Source organism: Salmo salar, chromosome ssa11 (assembly GCF_905237065.1).
Source record: "Salmo salar chromosome ssa11, Ssal_v3.1, whole genome shotgun sequence".
Taxonomy (NCBI): domain Eukaryota; kingdom Metazoa; phylum Chordata; class Actinopteri; order Salmoniformes; family Salmonidae; genus Salmo; species Salmo salar.
In genome coordinates, this window is record NC_059452.1 from 12,203,472 (window position 1) to 12,227,572 (window position 24,101).

General features: G+C 42.6%; 2 protein-coding genes across 4 annotated transcripts; one reads left to right on the top strand and one right to left on the bottom strand.

The window, feature by feature from the left end:
• Nucleotides 1-19: 19 nt before the first annotated feature.
• Nucleotides 20-14,656, top strand: vps35 (VPS35 retromer complex component). 3 transcript variants are annotated; one of them, XM_014126516.2, is made up of 17 exons: nt 20-259; nt 1,290-1,376; nt 1,613-1,709; nt 1,864-1,987; nt 2,207-2,389; nt 2,860-3,079; nt 3,653-3,736; nt 5,360-5,469; nt 5,595-5,691; nt 5,972-6,120; nt 7,271-7,478; nt 10,531-10,686; nt 10,793-10,915; nt 11,783-11,962; nt 12,151-12,390; nt 12,819-12,962; nt 13,478-14,656. In XM_014126516.2, the coding sequence occupies exons 1-17, from the start codon at nt 257-259 to the stop codon at nt 13,655-13,657; spliced, it is 2,385 nt and encodes a 794-aa protein (XP_013981991.1). In that variant the 5' UTR covers nt 20-256; the 3' UTR covers nt 13,658-14,656. The 3 variants fall into 3 exon arrangements, with proteins under 3 accessions (XP_013981991.1, XP_013981992.1, XP_013981990.1); XM_014126517.2 differs by having other exon boundaries at nt 59-259; nt 1,293-1,376; XM_014126515.2 differs by having other exon boundaries at nt 128-259; nt 1,278-1,376.
• A 537-nt stretch (nt 14,657-15,193) lies between these two features.
• Nucleotides 15,194-17,301, bottom strand: LOC106562003 (histamine H3 receptor). Its single transcript, XM_014126518.2, has 3 exons — nt 16,895-17,301; nt 16,524-16,690; nt 15,194-16,339 (listed from the first exon to the last, which is right to left on the bottom strand). Exons 1-3 carry the CDS (start codon nt 17,229-17,231, stop codon nt 15,443-15,445), a joined length of 1,401 nt encoding a protein of 466 aa, XP_013981993.1. The 5' UTR covers nt 17,232-17,301; the 3' UTR covers nt 15,194-15,442.
• Between the last annotated feature and the right edge of the window lie 6,800 nt (nt 17,302-24,101).

Sequence of the window (24,101 nt, forward strand, 5' to 3'; positions counted from 1 at the left end):
TGATTTTCTTAAAATCTTTTTTTTTTAACCTAATCACAACCTCAACCATAACCTTAACCACACTGCTATCCCTAACCTTAAACTAAGAACAAAAAGTAAAATGTTGTTTTCATGAATTTATACGATATATTACGATTTGACTTTGTGGCTGTGGTAACTAGTGGAAACTGGGTAGCTGGGTGGATTGGTAGCAGTCACATGACTGGGAAACGATTTCAGGGTTAGCTACCAGTTTGCTGATACAAACTTGATAATCATGGTAAGTGAAACGGATAAGATAGCTACTCTTAATACTTGTGATTATTATGCATCCAATCATTCTGTGTGAGTCATTCATTTTAGGTATTGTGTTTTTGTTATTGCTGATACTGACTCGAAAACAGACTCAAGTTGTGGGTGGCGCTAGCTAGCTACGGCCTATCTAGAAACGATATAGCTTCCTACTAGCTAGTAGCTGGCTAAGGCTACTGTAGGCTAACTGTCAACACATTTCATTTTTGAAGAATCGACCGATCCGTTGTCTAGCATCTCTTTATGGTCGATTATTTCTATCTCTTACTTTTAATGCAGAAATTTCACAAAGTCAAAGGAGTGCAGTTTGATAGTTAGTATTTTCATGAAATGTCTAGACTGTAGCCGGTTAGCTATCTAGTTAGCTAACGGAGCTAGTAAAGATCAGAGAGAATATCGATTTAACTTGGCATATGTAACTAGCGAACAAACTAGATAGCTAAAAATCGGTTATCCGTGACAGAGGGCCAAATATACAAACCTGTCCACCACAACTAACGTTAGCTAGCTACTTCAATAGCTAGTTGATGGCTAAGCAAAGATTAGCCATCAGCTAGCTGTCAGTCATTGATCATTCATTCTGGTGATGTCAGTATAGCTAGACATAAACATGGTTAGTGTGAACACAGTGCATACGAATTAGTAGTTAACCACTTGATAGTCTAGTGACTCAGTGCTAGCTTGCAGTCTGCACCTATTACAGTCTTGATGAGGCAAGTTAATATTTTTCACCATTTCTAATCTCAGGCCATCCAGAGCGCTGACATTAGGATAACTATGAATTAGCTAAATCGATGTTTATGTTGGCCAGTACAGTACCATCAATCATTTCATTGTTTTCCTTGGGGCATAGCCAGTTTACTGAGCATCTGAGTCAATGTCATGTCTCGGCTCACTGTAACTGTAAACCACTGTAGCTATAATAGTGGAGTATGTCAGAGTAACATGCATGGCATTCCTCTGAGCTTCAGTGTGCTGTCTTTCAGCCTACCACACAGCAGTCACCCCAGGACGAGCAGGAAAAGCTACTTGATGAAGCCGTGCAGGCTGTCAAGGTCCAGTCATTTCAGATGAAACGTTGCCTGGTAAGATCTGCCTATTTCCCCCCGCCCTTTGACTTCCTTCTCTTTTCTGTTAACAATATAGCAAATATGTATTGTGTTCTCTGACCCTCATTAGTGTATGAGAGAGACACTGTTTCCTAGCCACAAGTCACACTGCAGCATATTTTGGAGCAGTGTATCAGAGATTAACCTAACTACTGTTTACTCATATTGACTTGTTACTTGACTTGTTTGATTGCTGACACTTCCATCTGTAGGACAAGAACAAGCTGATGGATGCATTGAAACATGCATCTAACATGCTGGGGGAACTCAGGACCTCCATGTTATCGCCAAAGAGCTACTATGAACTCTGTATCCTTTACCTGCTGCAACCTATGGATCTTTGGTCTAGACATTTAAAAAAAAAAATGACTCTCCTCATTCTCCAGATCATTTGACTGTTCTAGGCAAGTCCAGGTTTGGTGTTATTTACATTTGGGCTATGAGTCCTTAATTCTGAGTGCAGACATGGCCATCTCGGACGAGCTCCACTACCTGGAGGTGTACCTGACAGATGAGTTTGCCAAGGGCAGGAAAGTGGCTGACCTCTATGAGCTGGTTCAATATGCAGGGAACATCATCCCCAGACTGTGAGTACTCAAGCACCCTAATGATCGTGTCAGCTAGTGAATAAAGTGAAGTGTAAATGGAGAGCTGCACATGTTCTCTTGGACTAGCCTACTTGTACATGTGATCAATCATGTGACAACAATGTCCTCTATTAGGCAGTGAAAACTAGATGCAGCTTGACCCTAGAGGAATAGGAAACAGGACAAGTAATGACCCCCCTCCCTCTCCTCTCTCCCCAGTTACCTGCTGATCACTGTGGGGGTGGTGTATGTTCGCTCCTTCCCTCAGTCGCGTAAGGACATCTTGAAGGACCTGGTGGAGATGTGTCGTGGGGTGCAGCACCCGCTGAGAGGCCTGTTCCTCAGAAACTACCTGCTACAGTGCACCCGCAACATCCTGCCTGATGACGGGGAGCAGCTAGAGTAAGAACAAAGGGAGAATGTCAATGACATACTCCTTGCGTCCTCTCTCCTCGCCTCTTTCACAAAACCTTTTGGAGGAGAAGGGCAGAGGGGAGGGACCTCTGGCTTTCTCATCCAAAGGTTTTGAGAAGGAGGTGAGGGAAAAAGAGGACGCAAGGAATATGCAATTGAGATTCTCTCAGTCTCTCCTCACGGGGCTCTCCTCCTGAGCTGCCCCTCACTCATTCTCATCGACCGATTCCCACTCGCAATCCAGGCCTCCGTGTGTTAACCAGACATTCTCATTATGTTGTTTCCGTCCTCTGATTGAATGAGGATTTGAGCTCATTGTTTAGCAATCATCCCGGAAGTTTTTAAATGTGACCGTTCGGTTATTGATTTAATGAAAAAGCCTATATACTTCCTTTTGGTATATCATACTCCACTTAATGAGGCAGAACTTTTGGATCTCATCTCTAACGTCTTTCCAGAGGGGAGGATGCGATGACGGGAGACATTAACGACTCCATTGACTTTGTGCTGCTGAATTTTGCTGAGATGAATAAGCTGTGGGTGCGCATGCAGCACCAGGGCCACAGCCGAGACAGGGAGAAGAGGGAGAAGGAGAGGCAGGAGCTGCGCATCCTGGTCGGGACCAACCTGGTTCGACTCAGCCAGCTGGAGGGGGTCAATGTGGAAAAGTATAAACAGGTTTGTGTTTGCATGTCTGCCTATATATATATATCGACGTCTAGAGCTGTACATTTGCGTGTACTGGAAGTACAATGGAACCCTTGGCATTAACTCTGAATGCTGATGTATGAGTCATCTGGAACTGCCGGGAAGACTGTGTAATTAATATTAATCAGAATGGTTGTTTGCCGCTTCAGATATTGGCTTGCAAATGTATTCACGTACTTCAATTGAGAGCGCCATGCAGAGGAGGCTAGGAACACAGCATGCACTGTTCTAGAATAAAGAGCACCTGTAGAATTATGTAGGGTTTAGCCTTTGTTGTTTGTCTAGCTGAGGGCGTGGAGACTGGAGAAGATGATCCTTGTCAAGCTCAGAGAGGGGTTCTTAACCCTAAGCACCTCTTTTGATGTTTTATTTTTGCTATTATATCTACTTTACCTTTAGAAATTATGTTTGGCAAAGAGGGATGCAGTATTGGGTAAAATATTACATTGAATATGTATTACAGCGTGCAGAAAATACAGAAATACATAAGTCCCGTATATCTAGAGAGGATGCCCATTGTGTTTGGGTTATTTCTCTCCCCAGATTGTGCTGTCCGGTGTCCTAGAGCAGGTGGTAAACTGCCGAGATTCCCTGGCTCAAGAATATCTCATGGAGTGCATCATTCAGGTAACTACTGTTTCCAGTTTGTCATTGCGTCAAGGTCTGTAGTAGGAAATGCATACGCATGAAATAAACTCAGCAAAAAAAAAGCAACGTCCTCTCACTGTCAACTGCGTTTATTTTCAGCAAACTTAACTTAAATATTTGTATGAACATAACAAGATTCAACAACTGAGACATAAACTGAACAAGTTCCACAGACAATGTGACTAACAGAAATGTAATAATGTGTCCCTGAACAAAGGGGGGGGTCAAAAGTAACAGTCAGTAGCTGGTGTGGCCACCAGCTGCATTAAGTACTGCAGTGCATCTCCTCCTCATGGACTGCACCAGATTTGCCTGTTCTTGCTGAGAGATGTTACCCCACTCTTCCACCAAGGCACCTGCAAGTTCCCAGACATTTCTGGGGGGAATGGCCCTAGCCCTCACCCTCCGATCCAACAGGTCCCAGACGTGCTCAATGGGATTGAGATCCGGGCTCTTCGCTGGCCATGGCAGAACACTGCCACTTCTGTCTTGCAGGAAATCACTCACAGAACGAGCAGTATGGCTGGTGGCATTGTCATGCTGGAGGGTCATGTCAGGATGAGCCTGCAGGAAGGGTACCACATGCGGGAGGAGGATGTCTTCCCTGTAACGCACAGTGTTGAGATTGCCTGCAATGACAACAAGCTCAGTCCGATGATGGTGTGACACACCGCCCCAGACCATAACGGACCCTCGACCTCCATATCGATCCCCCTCCAGAGTACAGGCCTCGGTGTAACACTCATTCCTTCGACGATAAACGTGAATCCGACCATCAGCCCTGATGAGACAAAACCTCAAATCGTCAGTGAAGAGCACTTTTTGCCAGTCCTGTCTGGTCCAGCGACGATGGGTTTGTGCCCATAGGCGACGTTGTTGCCAGTGATGTCTGGTGAGGACCTGCCTTAAAACAGGCCTACAAGCCCTCAGTCCAGCCTCTCTCAGCCTATTGTGGACAGTCTGAGCACTGATGGAGGGATTTTGCGTTCCTGGTGTAACTTAGGCAGTTGTTGTTGCCATCCTGTACCTGTCCTGCAGGTGTGATGTTCGGATGTACCGATCCTGTGCAGGTGTTACACGTGGTCTGCCACTGCGAGGACGATCAGCTGTCCATCCTGTCTCCCTGTAGCGCTGTCTTAGGCGTCTCACTGTACGGACATTGCAATTTATTGCCCTGGCCACATCTGCAGTCCTCATGCCTCCTTGCAGCATGCCTAAGGCGCGTTCACACAGATGAGCAGGGCCCCTGGGCATCTTTCTTTTGGTGTTTTTCAGAGTCAATAGAAAGGCGTCTTTAGTGTTCTAAGTTTTCATAACTGTGATCTTAATTGCCTACCGTCTGTAAGCTGTGTCTTAACGACCGTTCCAGAGGTGCATGTTCATTAATTGTCTATGGTTCATTGAACAAGCATGGGAAACAGTGTTTAAGCTCTTTACAATGAAGATCTGTGAAGTTATTTGGATTTGTATGAATTATCTTTGAAAGACAGGGTACTGAAAAGGGGACTTTTTAAATTTCTTTCGCTGAGTTTATTACTGATTAATCACATAGACTGGTCACATGGTAGAGGTGTCACCCTGCTCTGCTGTCTCTTCTAATAGGTTTTTCCTGATGAGTTCCACCTTCAGACACTGAACCTATTCCTTCGTTCCTGTGCCGACCTGCATCAGCACGTCAATGTCAAAAACATCATCATTGCTCTCATTGACAGGTGACGTTAACTCTGCGACATATGATCTCATTTCAATCAGTACACTACACACAGGATTGCGCTTTTCCATTTTCCCTTGGTGTTGTGCTTGAACCCACTGACGTGATTGGTCTTCTCTGTTTTAGACTGGCTTTGTTTGCTCACCGAGAAGATGGACCTGGAATCCCTGCTGAAATCAAACTGTTTGATATTTTCTCCCAACAAGTAGCCACAGTTATACAGGTAAGTGATGGAGAAAGACTTTATTCTTATTTTTTCTTTTTTTTTCCCTATTTATTTATTATTTTTCTCCTGCAATCCATTTTCTCATTGATTTGATCGTTAGAAATTCCCCTGCATATATATATTCTATTGCTGTATTGTTACCTCTCACTCAAAAGGCAAAATCTCGATCAAGTTTTCCTCTCATCGACTCAATCTCATGACCTTGATGTATGCTTAAGTTTAAGCAATTAAGCTACATGTTATTACCTTATTTTGTATTTCATCTTTTCCCCCCCAGTCCCGCCAGGACATGCCTTCGGAGGATGTGGTCTCACTACAGGTGTCCCTCATCAACCTGGCCATGAAGTGCTACCCTGACCGGGTGGACTATGTGGACAAGGTGTTGGAGAGCACAGTGGAGATCTTCAACAAGCTCAACCTGGAGCAGTAAGAGCACTACCATGTCTCAGTGTTACATTAGTTGATCTTCTGGATAGTTCTTCTCCTTTGTTTAGTAGAGGAATTCAACATTGCATCAGGCCAATGATATACATTTGTGGAAATTAAAATCAAATTATATTAGCATGGGTTGCGTTAACGCAGAATTCTGTGTTTTTCACGCAGGAATTTTTTTTATAAAACTCGTAAGAAATATCTTGCTGCGTTTTATAAACGCAGATCTAAAATGCTTCTTATTGTAATTTCAGCTCATCATCAGACTAATTTTGTACTTTAGTTGCACTTCTCCACTCTGATAAAAATGAATGAACGGGCATTCTAGCAGCAGACGGCGCTCTAACTGATGTGTAGCTACCTTTCTCGGTGTAGCCTTCTTTTCTACGGTAACATTTAAGACTAACTTCAAGCAAAACATAAGGAAATGTAGCTGACTATATTCTTTCTATGATAAACATTAGAAATATTATGGCCTTGCATCATTTCGCAAAAAAATATCTTGCTTTTTCACACCAAATAGTGTTCCACTTCTATTGACTTTCAATATAAATCACGGGTGATTTTTTTATTGATGGTCTGCGTTTTGAAAATGCAGATTTCTGAACTTTAGTGCGACCCCTGATTAGTTAATCGTAGCCTACGCCTGTAAGTCCCAGCCTGCTGTGAAGTACTAAAGCTTTCAAACGTCTACCTATTCTGTAGTGTCTTGCATTAAAAGCTTGCTGAACAAACACCCCTAGACAGTAGAATAACCTCATTCTTCAGCAAAGTGCTAGAGTAGACTACAATGCTTTGTCCAGCCGTACTTGAGACGGAAAAGTTCACAAATCTGAATAGAAAGCCGGTTGCAGAGTACATTTTCTCATCAAAGCACTAATGAATTAAAAAATGTAAAAAATAGTGAAAAGTGTGTTATCTACGTCTATGATCTCAAATCTCTGTAAGAAGTTTGAGGTAATGTCTTAATGAAATTCCCTTTTTGCTTTAGACAAAAAATAGATAATAATGAATTTGTTTTGCTGCCATCATGTGATATTTGGAAGTTATTATATTTGCCAATTTCCAAAGATAGCTGACAAAGAAAATTGCCGTAGCTACTGCAGTATTTTCATTCTCAACTATTGTCTCCCACCTTTCAAAGCATTGCAACCAGTAGCGCGGTCTCGAAAGAGTTGACTAGGCTGCTGAAGATCCCAGTGGACACCTACAACAACATTCTGACTGTTCTGCAGCTCAAGCACTTCCCTCCGCTCTTCGAGTACTTTGATTATGAGTCCCGCAAAAGCATGAGCTGTTACGTTCTGAGCAACACTGTGGACTACAACACCACCATTATAGCCCAGGAGCAGGTCAGTAAACACACACACACCCACCAACGCACACATACAGTACCGGTCAAAGGTTTAGACACACCTACTCATTCAAGGGTTTTTCTTTGTTTTTACTATTTTCTACATTGTAGAATAATAGTGAAGACATCAAAACTATGAAATAATACATATGGAATCATGTAGTAGCCAAAAATGTTTAAAACAAATCTAAATATATTTGAGATTCTTCAAAGTAGCCACCCTTTGCCTTGATGACAGCTTTGCACACGCTTGGCGTTCTCTCAAACAGCTTCACCTGGAATGCTTTTCCAACAGTCTTGAAGGAGTTCCCAAATATGCTGAGCACTTGTTGGCTGCTTTTCCTTCACTCTGTGGTCCAACTCATCCCAAACCATCTCAATTTGGTTGAGGTCATGTGATTGTGGAGGCCAGGTCACCTGATGCAGCACTCCATCACTCTCCTTCTTGGTCAAATAGCACTTACACAGCCTGGAGGTGTGTTGGGTCATTGTCCTGTTGAAAAACAAATGATAGTCCTGCTGGTTAACTGTGCCTTGAATTCTAAATAAATCACTGACAGCGTCACCAGCAAAGCACCATCACACCTCCTCCATGCTTTACGTTGGGAAACACACATGCAGAGATCATCCATTCACCTACTCTGTGTCTCACAAAAACACAGCGGTTGGAACCAAAAATCTCATTCAGCCTCATCAGCCTGAAGGCAAATTTCCACCGGTCTAATGTCCATTGCTTGTGTTTCTTGTCCAAAACAAGTCTCTTCTTATTGGTGTCCTTTAGTAGTGGTTTCTTTGCAGCAATTCGACCATGAGGCCTGATTCACGCAGTCTCCTCTGAACAGTTGATGTTGAGATGTGTCTATTACTTGAACTCTGTGAAGCATTTATTTGGGCTGCAGCCATCTGAGGTGCAGTTAACTTTAATGAACTTGTCTTCTGCAGCAGAGGTAACTCTGGGTCTTCCTTTCCTGTGGCGGTCCTCGTGAGAGCCAGTTTCATAATGTGCTTAACGGGTTTTGCAACTGCACTTGAAGAAACTTTAAAAGACACAAAACAACTGATTGGTTCAAACGCATTAAAAAGGAATGAAATTCCACAAATTAACTTTTAACAAGGCATACGTGTTAATTGAAATGCATTCCATGTGACTACCTCATGAAGCTGGTTGGGAGAACGCCAAGAGTGTGCAAAGCTGCCATCAAGGCAAAGGGTGGCTACTTTGGAGAATCTCAAATATAAAAGATATTTTGATTTGTTTAACACATTTTTTGGTTGCTACATGATTCCATATGTGTTATTTCATAGTTTTGATGTCTTCACTATTATTCTACAATGTAGAAAATTGTGAAAATAAAGAAAAACCCTCTAATGAGTAGGTGTGTCCTAACTTTTGACTGATATGTGCTACTAGATATTTGCACGTTACACATTAAGTTGTGTTCTTTCTCATAAGTGTTTTCTTGTTGGGCTCTTTTTACCTTTATCTGTTTAGGTAAGCATCCACAAAAGGCTCTTTGTGTTGTATACTTCCAAGCAGTCTGCCTACATATTTCCATCAATTCTCTTCAAGATATTGGCTGTTCAAGTCACATTAACCTTTTCTAGCGTTTCTATTTGGAAAAGGTCAATGTAAACTATGATTCAGAGCACCAGTCTTTTCTAAGAGAGCTCTTAGTGGGACTCCAGGAGAACGTTGATTTCCCATTAATGCCATAAGAGGCTTTTTTTTAAAGCCTTTCTCTATTTATTTATTTCATGTTTTTTTTTGGTCAACGGTTCACACACAATACTCTGTAATGTCAAAGTGGAAAATTCTATTATTTTGAAATTGATAAGATAAGTGTTCAACCCCCTGAGTCAATACATGTTAGAATCACCTTTGGCAACGATTACAGCTGTGAGTGTTTTTTTGGTCAGTCTCTAAGAGCTTTGCAAACCTGGATTGAATAATATTTACACATTATTTTAAAATTCTTCAAGCTTGATGTCATTTTCAAGTCTTGCCATGGAGTTTCAAGCCAATTTGGCAAAACTGTAACTAGGCCACTCGGGAACATTTCAATGTCTTCTTGGTAAGCAACTTCAGTGTATATTTGGCCTTATTTTCCTGCTGAAAGGTGAATTTGTCTTCCAGTGTCTGTTGGAAAGCAGACTGAACCAGTTTATCCTCTAGGATTTTGCCTGTGCTCTATTACGTTTATTTTTATCCTAAATAACTTCCTAGTCCTTCCTGATGACAAGCATACCCATAACATGATGCAGCCACCACCATGCTTGAAAATGTGAAGAGTGGTACTCAGTGATGTTGTTGGATTTGCCCCAAATATAACAGTGTATTCAGGGCAAAAAGTGCATTTCTTTGCCACATTTTTAGCAGTATTACTGTTGTGCCTTATTGCAAACAGGATGTATGTTTTGGAATATTATTATTCTGTACAGGCTTCCTTCTTTTCACTGTCATATAAGTTAGTATTCTGAGGTAACTACAATGTTGTTGATCCATCCTCAGCTTTCTTCTATCACAGCCATTAAACTCTGTAATTGTTTTAAAATCACCATTGGCCTCATGGTGAAATCCCTGAGCGGTTTCCTTCCTTTCCGGCAACTGAGTTAGGAAGGATGCCTGTATCTTTGTAGTGACTGGGTGTATTGATACACCATCCAAAGGTTAATTGATAACTTCACTATGCTCAAAGGGATATTCAGTGTCTGCTTTTTTTACTTTCAGTCCATGCAACTTATGTCACATGAGTGCATTTTTACTCCTGTGCTAATTTAGTCTTGATATAACAAAGGAGTTGAATACTTATTGACTAAAAACAGTTCAGGTTGTCATTTTTTTATTAATTTGTAAAAAATAAAATAATTCTAAAAACAAAAAGTCCACTTTTACATTATGGGGTATTGTGTGTAGGCCAGTGACAGTCAATTTGATCTGTTTTTATTTCAGGCTGTAACAACAATTTTTGGAAAAAGTCAAGGGGTGTGAGTACTTTCTGAAAGCACTGTAAATATCTCACTGCTGAGCAACGCTTTCTCTCTCCCTCAAGGTGGATGCCATCTTGACCCTGGTGTCGACACTGATCCAGGACCAGCCAGACCAGCCCGCTGAAGACCCAGACCCAGAGGACTTTGCTGAGGAGCAGAGCCTTGTGGGTCGCTTTATCCATCTGCTGCTTTCCGACGACCCCGACCAACAGTATCTGGTAAGCTTTGCTTACCGTACAGTTGAATTCCGTCACAGTGTCCATGTATTTTCAGGAGATGTGTTTTAAGGCATGTGTTAATGGAGAGGTCCGTCATGTTCTACAGATCCTGAATACAGCCAGGAAGCACTTTGGTGCTGGGGGGAACCAGAGGATTCGCTACACTCTTCCACCGCTGGTGTTTGCTGCCTATCAGCTGGCTTTCCGCTACAAAGAGAACTCTTCATCAGTACGTCACGTAACCCTTCCCCTAACTAAGCTGAATGAACAAAAATATAAACGCAACATGTAAAGTGTTGATCCCATTTTTCACAATTTGAAATACAAGATCCCAGAAATGTTCCATACATACAAAGATTTTTTCTCTCAAATGTTGTGCACAAATTTGTTTACATCCCTGTTACTGAGCATTTCGCCTTTGCCTAAATAATCCATCCATCTGACAGGTGTGAGATATAAAGAAGCTGATATAACAGCATGATCATTACACAGGTGATGGGGACAATAAAAGGCCACTCTAAAATGTGTTTTGTCACACAACACAATGCCACCAATGTTTCAAGTTTTGTGGGAGCATGCTGACTGTAGGAATGTCCAACAGAGCTATTACCAGAGAATTTAATGTTCATTTCTCTACCTTAAGCTGTCGTTTTAGAGAATTTGGCAGTACATCCAACCGACCTCACAACTACATTTCTTCACCTGTGGGATCGTCTGGGGTGGGGGGGTGGGGGGGCTGAGGAGTTTTCTGTCTGTAATTAAAGCCCTTTTGTGGGGGAAAACTCATTCTGATTTGTTGGGCCTGCCTCTCCCAGTGGGTGGACCTGTCTCCCAAGTGAGTGGGCCAATGCCCTCCCAGGCCCACCAATGGCTGCGCACCCTGCCCAGTCATGTGAAATCCATAGATTAGGGCCTAATTTGTTAATTTAAATTGACTGATTTCCTTCTATGAACTGTATCTCAGTAAAATCTTTGATGTTGTTGCATTTTATATTTTTGTTCAGTATACGTATAGTTTTGTTATGAAGAGGATGATTTATAATAAACAGGAAGGTGGATTTGAACTGTTTCCTCTTTTGTTGAACATGTCCCACAGGATGATAAATGGGAGAAGAAGTGCCAGAAGATCTTTTCGTTTGCCCACCAAACCATCAGTGCTCTGATCAAGGCTGAGCTGGCTGAGCTGCCTCTCAGACTCTTCCTACAGGGGGCGCTGGCCGCAGGAGAGATTGGCTTCGAGAACCACGAGACTGTGGCCTACGAGTTCATGTCACAGGTACAGGGGACAAAATGGGTTGAGAATGTGACACATTGGAAAGAGGGAGGGAGGTCCCACTCCCTGCCCCTCTTCGCCTCAGGTTTACTTGTGCCCTGTGTTGGCAGCAGTGATCCACTGATTTCAGTGAGGAATTTTTCTCTATCTGTTTTCTCTGAGAACCCCCCCCTCCTCCCTCCCTCCCCCAGGCCTTCTCCCTGTATGAGGATGAGATCAGCGACTCCAAGGCTCAGCTAGCAGCCATCACGCTGATCATCGGCACGTTTGAGAGAACGAAATGCTTCAGCGAGGAGAACCACGAGCCTCTGAGGACGCAGTGTGCGCTCGCCGCCTCCAAACTGCTCAAGAAGCCAGACCAGTGTCGGGCCGTCAGCATCTGTGCACACCTCTTCTGGTCCGGACGCAACACTGAAAAGAATGGAGAGGAGGTGGGGGTTGTGATCACAAAGAGGAGAAATATATATAATTATTGTGTCAAATACAGTGCAGTACTGAAGATGGTGTCGCCATAGTAACAGGACATGCAGTAACAGTCTAGTAACCAAGTTTTGAGACACATTTATTTTTATTTAACCTTTATTTAAGACTGATTGCCTTGCTTTGTCTTCTGTTCCGGGGAAGAAAAGAAAAAAAAAAGCAGGGTGGTAATTCTAAGGTTCCTTGTGTATAATGACATGCATAATCAGAGTATTGAAGCGTGAGAAATGCAGGATGAGGTTCTCTTTGTTCTATGATTGGTTGCCGCTGAAGCGACAACGAACACGTTGCACTTTCAACTTCCTCTTTCTTCATTACAGGTGGATTGTGTGTGAATGCGTGGTAGAGTTTTACACCTCCGCTGTGTCTCTGTCCTCAGATTCGTGACGGGAAGAGGGTGATGGAGTGCTTAAAGAAGGCCCTGAAAATCGCCAACCAGTGCATGGACCCGTCACTGCAAGTGCAGCTCTTCATTGAGATCCTGAACAGATACGTCTGTTTCTACGAAAGAGAGAATGATGCGGTATGTGTACATTTTTCTTTCCTCTTGTCCTCCTCGTCTGTACTACCACTCATTCCTGACACGCTTTTTCAGAACCAGGCCTACATTGTGAAATCCTGATGTCTTTTCAACGCACTTCAAGTGCAGACGGTCACATTGAGCTCCCTGGAGAGATGCCATCCAATCTCCCCTGTTCTCTGAGTTTATTGGAACAGTGTTGGGACTTGCTAGGACTCCAAGGGGACGCCCACTCTTTGGTGGTTATTTACCAGACAGACACCCCATCTGCATCAGGGGGTTCTTTTTAACAGCTAGAGGCTACTAGGCCTCCAGGGACTGAGAACAGGGGCTCCATAGTCAGGACAATTTGAGACACTAACATAATTTTTTCCGCTTAATCATTATGTAACTTTTGTCTTATAACTGAGTATACTTGTGCATATCTACAGTAGGTAATACATTGTTGCTTTTTCTAACTAATTTCAACCTATTTGAAATGATAATTTAAGATCATGAAACGTCTTGATCCCCTGTAGGTGACGGTCCAGGTTCTGAACCAGCTGATCCAGAAGATCCGAGAGGACCTGCCAAACCTGGAGGCCAGCGAGGAGACGGAGCAGATCAACAAACACTTCCACAACACACTGGAGCACCTGCGTCTGCAGAGAGAGTCGCCGGAGGCCGAGGGGCCTGCTTATGAGGGCCTGGTGCTGTAGGGCTCGCTACACTTCTAAAAAAATATCTATATATATTTACACACACACACACACACACACATGTACACTCACACCAGGGTATTCCATCCATTGGGGAAAAATGCCATTCCCACCAACAACACCTGCCTTCCATCTCTCTTTCTCTCTATCCTTTTCTCCTCACTCTTCTTCCTTCTGTCATCCCTCTTTATTTCATGTTACCATTTTTAGAAAAGGTGTTGCATTTAATGGTGTTGCTTTTGAGAATACATGGTGTACAGGCTGCGGTTTGCCTTGCACTTCCTGCGTGTTGTCGTTCTTTCATATTTGACCATTTCTGTTGTCCGTCGTCACCCTCAGAAGGCGACGATATAGCCAGTGGAAGCTCATGTTTAAACTTTGACCCCTACTCGTCTCCTCTGTCTGTACGTCATGATTTCGCGGTCATGCAGAAGAATGAAATAATGCCTGCTTTTAGAGAATGTCGTGTCATTACGAGGTTGTACCGGGGAGAGTTATCCCATTGACCTAACGCTGTGACCCAACAACCCCTTCTCCTCCACGGACTAACACCTGGGCTGTCGGCTGTAGATTTTCCTTTGCCCTCCTCTCTCTCTCTCTCTCTCAACGGCTTCACTCATTTGGCTTGAGCTTTTTTTTTTAATTATTATTATTTCTGGTTTGAGCCTTCTGTGGTTGACAGCCATTTGTAGAGAGTTAAGCGGTGTGCGTCGGTGCATGCTTTTACATAGACCTGCTCTGGATGAGTGGTGGGAGGAACTGATGTGTATGATACCCCTTTGTCACTGGAGCTTATACAGTGGCGGCTAACCTTCATTTCTTTGACGTCCACGTTGATTAAAAGATCTTCGTTGGAGGTGGGTTCTATTCATCTCGTTGTCTTCTGGATTATGAACCCTATGTATTGTATGTATGACCTACTTGTAAATCAGCAAAAACAGAATAAATATCATCAATATCATGTCATTTGCACAAATAAACAAATTGATATTAACCCTACATGTCTATAACTTTTAGTGTCCATCTTCTGTTATGCTGCAGATTACTAGCCTGCGGTTTTGAATTAGTATTGAGTCGGTGCACTGAAGAGCAAATGAGGGGAGATTCACCTCAGTGAATGGATTGACATTTGTTTACAGAATGTCTCACTGAGTGCTATTATGAAAGACAAGGTTATTATTAAGATTATCTTTTTAGAAACACTATTTTGGTGTTTTCTACCATTCAGTATGGTATGGTCAATGTTGTGTTGAGTTGTGACTCATGCTTAGCTAATTGGACCTCATTTGTTATCTACTGACTACGGCTGTTATCCAGTTATATGTCATCCGTTGCTAGGTGACTGTTCAATGGAGACAGGCTCTCGTTGGTGGCTAAAGGAATCATTTTCACAGCTGACAACATGTTTTTCTTTGTCATTGAGCTAAATGTTGGTGCCTATACTGTATAAAGGCTAACATACTGTATGTGTTACACAAGGTTTTGAACACTGGTGCCCTGATGTCTAAAGTAGATGGCAGGAAAATAAACATAGTGAAGGTGAGCTGCTGCATGTATTTATTGTTCAACGTTAAGCAGACATGTGTTCTAAGATAACTAATACACGGTGTAAGATCTGCAAACACGCACATGCTACACCGAAATACAAAACGATATACATGGCGACCATCTGTACCCAGTGTTGTGCAACACTCATACGAGCTGTCCACCTACGTTGACATGAGACGACTGATAATGTAAAACTGTCAGAACAAGGCCATAGTTGTCAGTGCAAATTGGTCATGCTTAATACATTTGCTCCATATACTGTGGCTGAATTTTAATCTTGGTGGTACAAAGCAGTTTTCTGAAAGCCTTTCTGAAGCTGGTATGACACAGTGGGTAAAGGACAGGGTTGATGGAGGAGTTGACCCACAGTAGCCAGAATGAGATTTCATACAGGTAGTGCTGGACACATTGGGCATGACACGCTGCACGGATGATCATTAACAGTGTGTAGGGAGCCCAGCACAGGCCAAACACACACACAATCACTGCCAGGGACTTGGCAACCTTCTTGTCCTTTGAGAGACGGAAACGACTGGCAGCTACTTCAGATCGGCTGCGCTGTTTACTGAACGAGTGCTCCGCAGACTGGAACCGCGTCCTCCTGGAATGCTGGTCCATATCGCCCACTTGCAGTGGAGGAAGGTCCAGAATACTGCTGTCCTTACTTCTCTCATGTTTGCTGTTCCCAGTTACTGCTGACACTTTAGCGGTAGATAGAATACCTCCTAACCTGGCAGCATTGTTCGGGATCCTTGGAGCTTCACCTTCCACTGGTCTGACGAAGAATACATGCTGATCTCCAGTTTTCAGGGCCTCCATCTCACAGTCCCCAGGCCCCTCGACAGGCTGCTCATCCCTCACCTGGTTCCGCCTCCTGATGTTGATGTAGATGCTGATGTTGAAGTACATGACGGTAACAAATGGGGTGAAAAACTCTACGGTGGATGCTGTCATCAAGAAATACCAGTTGAAGTAAAACTCAGCGTGGCACTCTTTGTCGGGCACCACGCTACTACCAGCGATGTACTCCCAGATAATGATCGCTGGCCCATAGAGTAGGAAAGCAGCCAGCCACACGCTCATCATCTTCAGAACAGCCTCCCGGGTCACACCTTTCTGACACCTGTAGCTCACCTGATACAGAAAGAAAGGAATGGTGGCCTTATTGAAATGGAGTGTACACGGTTCTTGGTGCACTAAATAAACATGTTCATTTATCATTTTTGATATGGCTTTACATTTCATTACTCCCATCACTAGCAGGCTGTTGAAAATGAAACCTGCGCTGGAAAGGACAACCGTGCGCAAATGCTCTCACCGCTCGGGTGACAGATATAAATCTGTCGAAGCTGATCAGGACGATGTTGAACACTGATGCCGTGCATAAAGTATAGTCCACCACCAGCCATATCTTGCACAGACCTCGTCCGAGTCTCCACTCGCCGGTAATGACATAGGGGATATAAGCAGGAATGCAAAAGCCTCCTGCAGGTGGGATGGAACACAAATGTTACGCACGACTATTAAACACGCATATGAAACGCGTTTTCAAATATTTTGACAATATAGAACATTACAGAGAGAAAACATGTATGGGCAGCAGTTGCTTATGAATCATCACAACAGTATGTATACCTTTAAAACAATGGCACACAATGCATTTGTTCACCAATACATTTACGCACTCACCAACGAGTAAGTCGGCAATGGCCAAATTAAAAAAGAAAAAGTTCCCTTGAGTTCGTAAACTTTTCTCCACCACAAAGGCTAATATTACAAGTGCGTTGCCTAGCACAGTGGCGAAGACCAGAAGCGTCATGAGCACGGCCAAGAACACCGAGGTAGACGGAGAGAATTGTCCATAATGCGAACGCGGGTTCGCAGGCATCTCCATATTACCAAGCGCTGTGGCGTTTCCCTGGGTAACCACAGACCAGTTGAGCATCTCATTCGATTTCCAATGCGAAGTGACGGCCATGGAAGATCCAGCACCCATCAATAAAGATTCGGGTTGCATGGTCCCCATTTTTTAAAAATTATATTAGCTTAACCAGCCAACTTCAATAGCATGTTAAAGCTAACATGTTCGTGTGAAGACTGAAAACGAGGAGGAAAATACCGTTTTTATAGGCTGCAGCCTACATAAAACGAGAGCTGCGTTTTTATTGGTTGTTTTGCAGTGCATGTGAGAACTGAAAAAAACAGGACATATGATGCCTCTGTCTGTTTGAGCAGACATTTTATAAAGATAGTGAAATAAAGATTAGAATAGTTAATTCCTTAGAATACACAACATTTGAAAGCATATGGGTGTTCTGTATTTCTTTCGAAACATAATTTTTGCTGTTAGAAAATATGAATTTCCAAAGTAAAAATAAATGAAAATGTCTGAAAGGTATTCCTGGAAATTATTTTTAATCTAATTTCATATTAATATTGTGTCAGAGCACCTGGCTATACTAAACAAAAATATAAATGCAACATGCAACAATTTCAAATATTTTACTGAGTTACAGTTCATAAGGAAATAATCTATGGATTTCACATGACTGGGAATAGAGATATGCATATGTTGGTCACAGATACCTCAACAACAAAAAAGGTAGGGGGGTGGATCAGAAAACCAGTCAGTATCTGGTGTGACCCCCATTTGCCTCTTTCAGCATGACATTTCCTTCGCATAGAGTTGATCAGGGTGTTGATTGTTACCTGTGGAATGTTGTGCCACTCCTCTTCAATGGCTGTGAGAAGTTCCTGGATATTGGCAGGAACTGGAACACGCCGTCATACACATCAATCCAGATCATCCCAAACATGCTCAATGGGTGACATGTCTGGTGAGTATGCAGGCCATGGAAGAATTGTGACACTTTCAGCTTCCAGGAATTGTGTACAGATCCTTGCGACATGGGAGTGTGCATTATCATGTTGAAACATGAGGTGATGGAGGTGGGTGAATGGCACAACAATGGGCCTCAGGATCTCGTCACGGTATCTCTGTGCATTCAAATTGCCATCGATAAAATGCAGTTGTGTTCGTGATCCGTAGCTTATGCCTGCCCATACCATAACCCCACTGCCACCATGGGGCATACTGCTTACAATGTTGACATCAGCAAACTGCTCGCCATACATTCTCTAAACGACGTTGGAGGTTGCTTATGGTAGACAAATTAACATTCAACCATATGGCAATAGCTCTGGATGAAATTCCTGCAGTCAGCATGCTCCCACAACTTGAGACATTTGTGTCATTGTGTTGTGTGTCAAAACTGCAGATTTAGAGTGGCCTTTTATTGTCCCCAGCACAATGTGCACCTGTGTAATGATCATCCTGTTTAATCAGTTTCTTGATATGCCACACCTGTCAGGTGGATAGATTATTTTGGCGAAGGACACATGCTCACTAACAGGGATGTAAACAAATTTGTTGGCTGAATTTGAGAGAAAAAAGCTTTTTGTGTGTATGGAACATTTCTGGGATCTTGTATTTCAGTTCATGAAACATGGGACCAACGCTTTACATGTTTAGTTTATATTTTTGTTCAGTGTAGATTAATTTGTGTTCTCCCCATAAGGTGAAACACTCAAAGTGCCTGGTAAATTACAGTATTTTCTATGCTCAGTGACATTGTGGACATTGATGTACAGAAACCTTGGCTTATGGACCAGCTTCAGACTGGAACTCAGGAGGACCATTGCAGCTTTCATCTATGTACTATTGAATGGAGACAGGTTTAGTTTTTTAGAAAGAGTAAAAAACAAGGGGGCTAGAGTGCACTGCTTTGACCTGACATGGGGACCAGTGGTCGGATACTATTTTTGTAGGTACCGGAGTGAATTTCGTATTTTTATTTTGTCATCATTTCTCAATTAACCAACATCATTTTAGAATGTACATACAATGCATCATCCAAATTGCAGGTTGTCTATGCTTACACACAGTGGCTCAAATAGGGCTAATGTTCTGTTTTTATAAAATCCTAAAACACCAAATTAGGCCTACCTTTTTATAAATCAGGTCAGTGGTAGGCAACTAGATTTAGCTGCGGGATGGATGGTCGGGCCCGGAACATAATTATAATAATTTCATGCCTGGATTACTTTGAGACACAATCACATATATCTCTTTTGTTATTTGTGGGAATACTTTGGAACAGACACTACACCACTGCTGGTGACCGACATGAAACAACTTAAGAGCAAAAGATATATAAATGTGTCACATAGTTGACAGAACCACAAGCAGCAATGAAAAGTGCAATTTTGACAGATGAAGTACATGAGTACACTCTAAAAAATGTGTTTGGATGACCCAACTGCTGGGTTACAGGCATTGGGCAACTTAGTGGGGTTGTTTTCTTTTAAAAAGAGCAAAGTTGGGTTGTTGATGCTGTGTTATTATTAAGATATGATCCAGCAGGTCAGACCAGAAGGTAGGCATAGCTTAGTAGGGGCGTGGCTTTCAGATATCGTTATTTTTAGCTACTTGTGAGGGTAAATGTCATTGCTGTTCTGTTGTATTCTTAGCACATGAAAAATTGTTGGCACTAACTTCTTCCTATCGCAAAACTTCAAATAGTAAAATGAACGTCTGTCGCTCTACTTCTCTCTCTCTACCCCTCCCCCTCTTCCTATCGCATAATTTCAAAGAAAATTATATTTTAGGCAGTTTTGAAGCTTTTATCAGGCTTACAGAATTGTATATGTACCTTAAGAGATAATGCAAGTCCCAATGTTGGGATAGTTACCACTTTATTACAATATGTAATAAATAATCTAAATATTATTAATATTATATTACAATATGTAATTTGCTAAAATGATAAGGAACATTTAAAATTGCAGTGTACTATTTTAACATCTGATAAAAAACAACAGAACAGATAAACAGGAAAGACATTTACTCTCATGGGTGGCCAAAAATAACTGTCTGAAAGCCACCCCTCCTGAAAATAACATAAGGGTTACATAATAAATACCTAGTTGCTAAGCCAACCAAGCATGAAAGTGAATATAACCCAACTGATGGTTAAATTAACCCATGTTTGGGTAATCCGAACCACCCAGCCAGTTGGGTTACTAACGCAACCCAGCTAGCATAATGGAGCTGGGCTGATTCCGGCTGAGAGTCCGGGCACTCGGCTGAGAGTTAGACTCGGCCGATGTCATGTGGCCCGAGTCTGGCCCCCAGTGCAACCTGCGTTGTTACAGATGCTGGTTTGATACCCATATGTGTCGCAACCGGCCCCGACCGGGAGACCCACCACGGTCATGATACACTAGCACAGCCTGCCGCGCAGTGAAACACCGCTTCCCATTCATATCAATGGAAGGAAAGCGGTGAGAAGCGGAGAGGGCGGGGGACCTTTGGGCGGGCCGAAGGGGGAGTGGGAGGCGGTGAAAAAGATCAACTTTTCCCCACTATGCAAATCACCAGCGGTGTCCGGTGGACGATGATATCGAGTGGTTCCCATGACGAATTTGACGCTATGCGACCAAAGGCAGGAGACTTTCTTCAGCAAAAATGGCTGACAAAAATACTGGGATGGAAGCAAATGTAAGTGATTATAGCGTCATAACGAATCATGCAAAAAATGTACAGTTGACAGGAATATGTCAGTTAATGTAGAGACAAACGATTATGCATATTGTTTTACCATAAAGTTAATTTACAAAAATCGCGATTTAGCAAGCTAGCTGACAAGCTAACATTAGCCAGATAGCTGGCTAGCTGTATCGGTGTTGTGACATGAGTATTGTTGGGTTTTATTTCACTTATTAGATGTGATGCATTACCATTTACAGTAGATGTAGGCCTAAGTATGAATGGACTGTAATGCACTAAGAGGTTTATATTGTATTAACATAGATTGAGCAACATATAATAGACATGACTAACAGGAGTGTAGGCTGAGTAGACTCTTGACACACACACACAATGCCTGGTTGTGGGGCCGTTCAAGGACAGGTGTACGGGAGGGGCTGGTAGAATGGAAGCAGAAACTGTCCTAACTGTAGCATAAAAACAGGCACTGTCCTTGGGTGTCTGACTCTCGGGTACACACATGAAGATAAGCTAGAAGACAACTAAGCTTGGCAACAAAGATGCGTCTGGAGGCTGGGACCAGCCTGCACGCCAACGATAGGATGAGTACATTTAAACCACGCTCATCCTCCCTCTGACAGGCCAGCAGTGAGCGGGAACTATCTCTGTCAGAGTATTTAATGAAGAACTTATGATGTCATTTTCAGTTCTCTGTTTGCCCTGCGAGGTGTTACAGTGAACCCGTATATACGAAGATTGCATTTACCATTTATTTTGCTTGACTAATTCTATTAAAAAACAGCTGAAAATATATTCAGTAGCCTAGTGTTAAATTTTGTTCTGATACCAGAATTGAATTGACGCAGCCCTAACAGTATGAAATTGCAATTCAGGTGTTTTAATGTTTTAGGGACTCCTGAAACAACCAGCAAACCAGGCTGCCGTCTTGTGGAACAGAATCTAGCTAGCTAAAGTATTTACTGCAAATTGAATGTTCAAATTTGTAAGCTTGCCTTGCTGATATTTGCCATGCAGATAGATGAAATAACGTAGCTAGCTATGTTCTTGCTTATTGTGCAGTGGAGGATAAAAATATCTGTATGCCTATGGATGTGTAGCTAGCTATCTAGCCAGCTATCTAGCCAATCTGTGTATGTATGGACCCAAACGTTTGGTATACATATTAGTTCAGAACCTAGCTATGAATCTCAGCTATCATAGCCAGTTGTATCAATTTAAAAACAGTCTGAATGACATCAATGAAGCCTATGGATTGAGTAGGATATAATATTTTTGTGCCAAGGATGCAAGTCGTATATACATGTAGTTATTACTATGCATGAGATCCTCTTCAATGGGGGAGACACTCTAGACCCAAACTGTTACAGACCTATATCTATCCTACCTTTCTAAAGTCTTCAAAAGCCAAGTTAACAAACAGATCACCGACCATTTCGAAATCCACCGTACCTTCTCCTCTATGCAATCTGGTTTCCGAGCGGGTCATGGGTGCACCTCAGCCACGCTCAAGGTCCTAAACGATATCGTAACCGCCATCGATAAAAGACAATACTGTGCAGCCGTCTTCATCGACCTGGCCAAGGCTTTCGACTCTGTCAATCACCGCATTCTTATTGGCCGACTCAACATCCTTGGTTTCTCAAATGACTGCCTCACCTGGTTCACCAACTACTTCTCAGATAGAATTTAGTATGTCAAATCGGAGGGCCTGTTGTCCGGACCTCTAGCAGTCTCTATGGGGGTGTCACAGGGTTCAATTCTCGGGCTGACACTTTTCTCTGTATACATCAATGATGTCGCTCTTGCTGCTGGTGATTCTCTGATCCACCTCTATGCAGCCGAGACCATTCTGTATACCTTCTTTGGACACTGTGTTAACTAATGCCATACAACACCCCTTCCGTGGCCTCCAACTTCTCTTAAATGCAAGTAAAACTAAATGCATGCTCTTCAACCGATCACTGCCCGCACCCGCCCGCCCCTCTAGCATCACTACTCTGGACAGTTCTGACTTAGAATATGTGGACAACTACAAATACGTAGGTGTCTGGTTAGACTGTAAACTCTCCTTCCAGACTCACATTAAGCATCTCCAATCCAAAATTAAATCTAGAATCGGCTTCCTATTTCGCAACAAAGCATCCTTCACTCATGCTGCCAAACATACCCTCGTAAAACTGACTATCCTACCGATCCTTGACTCCGGTGATGTCATTTACAAAATAGCCTCCAACCCTCTACTCAGCAAATTGGATGTAGTCTATCACAGTGCCATCCGTTCTGTCACCAAAGCCTCATATACTACCCACCACTGCGACCTGTATGGTCTCGTTGACTGTCCCTCGCTTCATATTCGTCGCCAAACCCACTGGCTCCAGGTCATCTGTAAGTCTTTGCTAGGTAAAGCCCCGCCTTATCTCAGCTCACTGGTCACCATAGCAGCACCCGCCCGTAGCACGCGCTCCAGCGTTTATATTTCACTTGTCATCCCCAAAGCCAACTCCTCCTTTGGCTGCCTTTCCTTCCAGTTCTCTGCTGCCAATGACTGGAACGAATTGCAAAAATCACTGAAGCTGGAGTCTTTTATCTCCCTCACTAACTTTAAGCATCAGCTGTCAGAGCAGCTTACTGATCATTACACCTGTACACAGCCCATCTGTAAATATCCCACCCAACTCCCTCATCCTCATATTGATTTGTTTTTTTTGCTCCTTTGCACCCCAGGATCTCGACTTGCTCATTCATCTTCTGCACATCTATCACTCCAGTGTTTAATTGTAATTATTTCACCACTATGGCCTATTTATTGCCTTACCTCCCTAATCTTACTACATTTGCACACTGTATATCATTTTTGTATTGTGTTATTGACTGTACATTTGTTTATCCCATGTGTAACTCTGTGTTGTTTGTGTCGCACTGCTTTGCTTTATCTTGGCCAGGTCGCAGTTGTAAATGAGAACTTGTTCTCAACTGGCCTACCTGGTTTAATAAAGGTGAAAAAATATATATATATATTGTAGCCTGTACATTTAATATATTCACTGATCATGTACTCTACCTTGGCAAATAAAGGTGCAGTTCAGGTATGAATGTCTGAGATAATCTTTCAGTCATATCCAATACCAGGAGTATCACATTCCAGTATTTGAATGATGCTGTGTCTGCATGTATGCATTACAATTATACACTTCAACAGTGTTTACCAATCTTGGTCCTGGGACATCAATGGTCACACATTGTAACTAATAGACTAGAAACAGGATTTAACTAGTTAAAGGCTGATTTGTAATTGATATATACAGAAATAGAATTTTTAAAAACAGT

Excerpts from the sequence above, each read along its gene's own strand:
- vps35 (XM_014126515.2), top strand. Across the intron at positions 7,479-10,530 it reads CCATTATAGCCCAGGAGCAG|GTGGATGCCATCTTGACCCT; the intron begins GTCAGTAAACAC and ends CTCTCCCTCAAG. Across the intron at positions 12,391-12,818 it reads CTGAAAAGAATGGAGAGGAG|ATTCGTGACGGGAAGAGGGT; the intron begins GTGGGGGTTGTG and ends CTCTGTCCTCAG.
- LOC106562003 (XM_014126518.2), bottom strand. The coding sequence starts at position 17,231 with ATGGGGACCATGCAACCCGAATCTTTATTGATGGGTGCTGGATCTTCC. Across the intron at positions 16,691-16,894 it reads CATTGCCGACTTACTCGTTG|GAGGCTTTTGCATTCCTGCT; the intron begins GTGAGTGCGTAA and ends TCCCACCTGCAG. Across the intron at positions 16,340-16,523 it reads TTATATCTGTCACCCGAGCG|GTGAGCTACAGGTGTCAGAA; the intron begins GTGAGAGCATTT and ends TTTCTGTATCAG.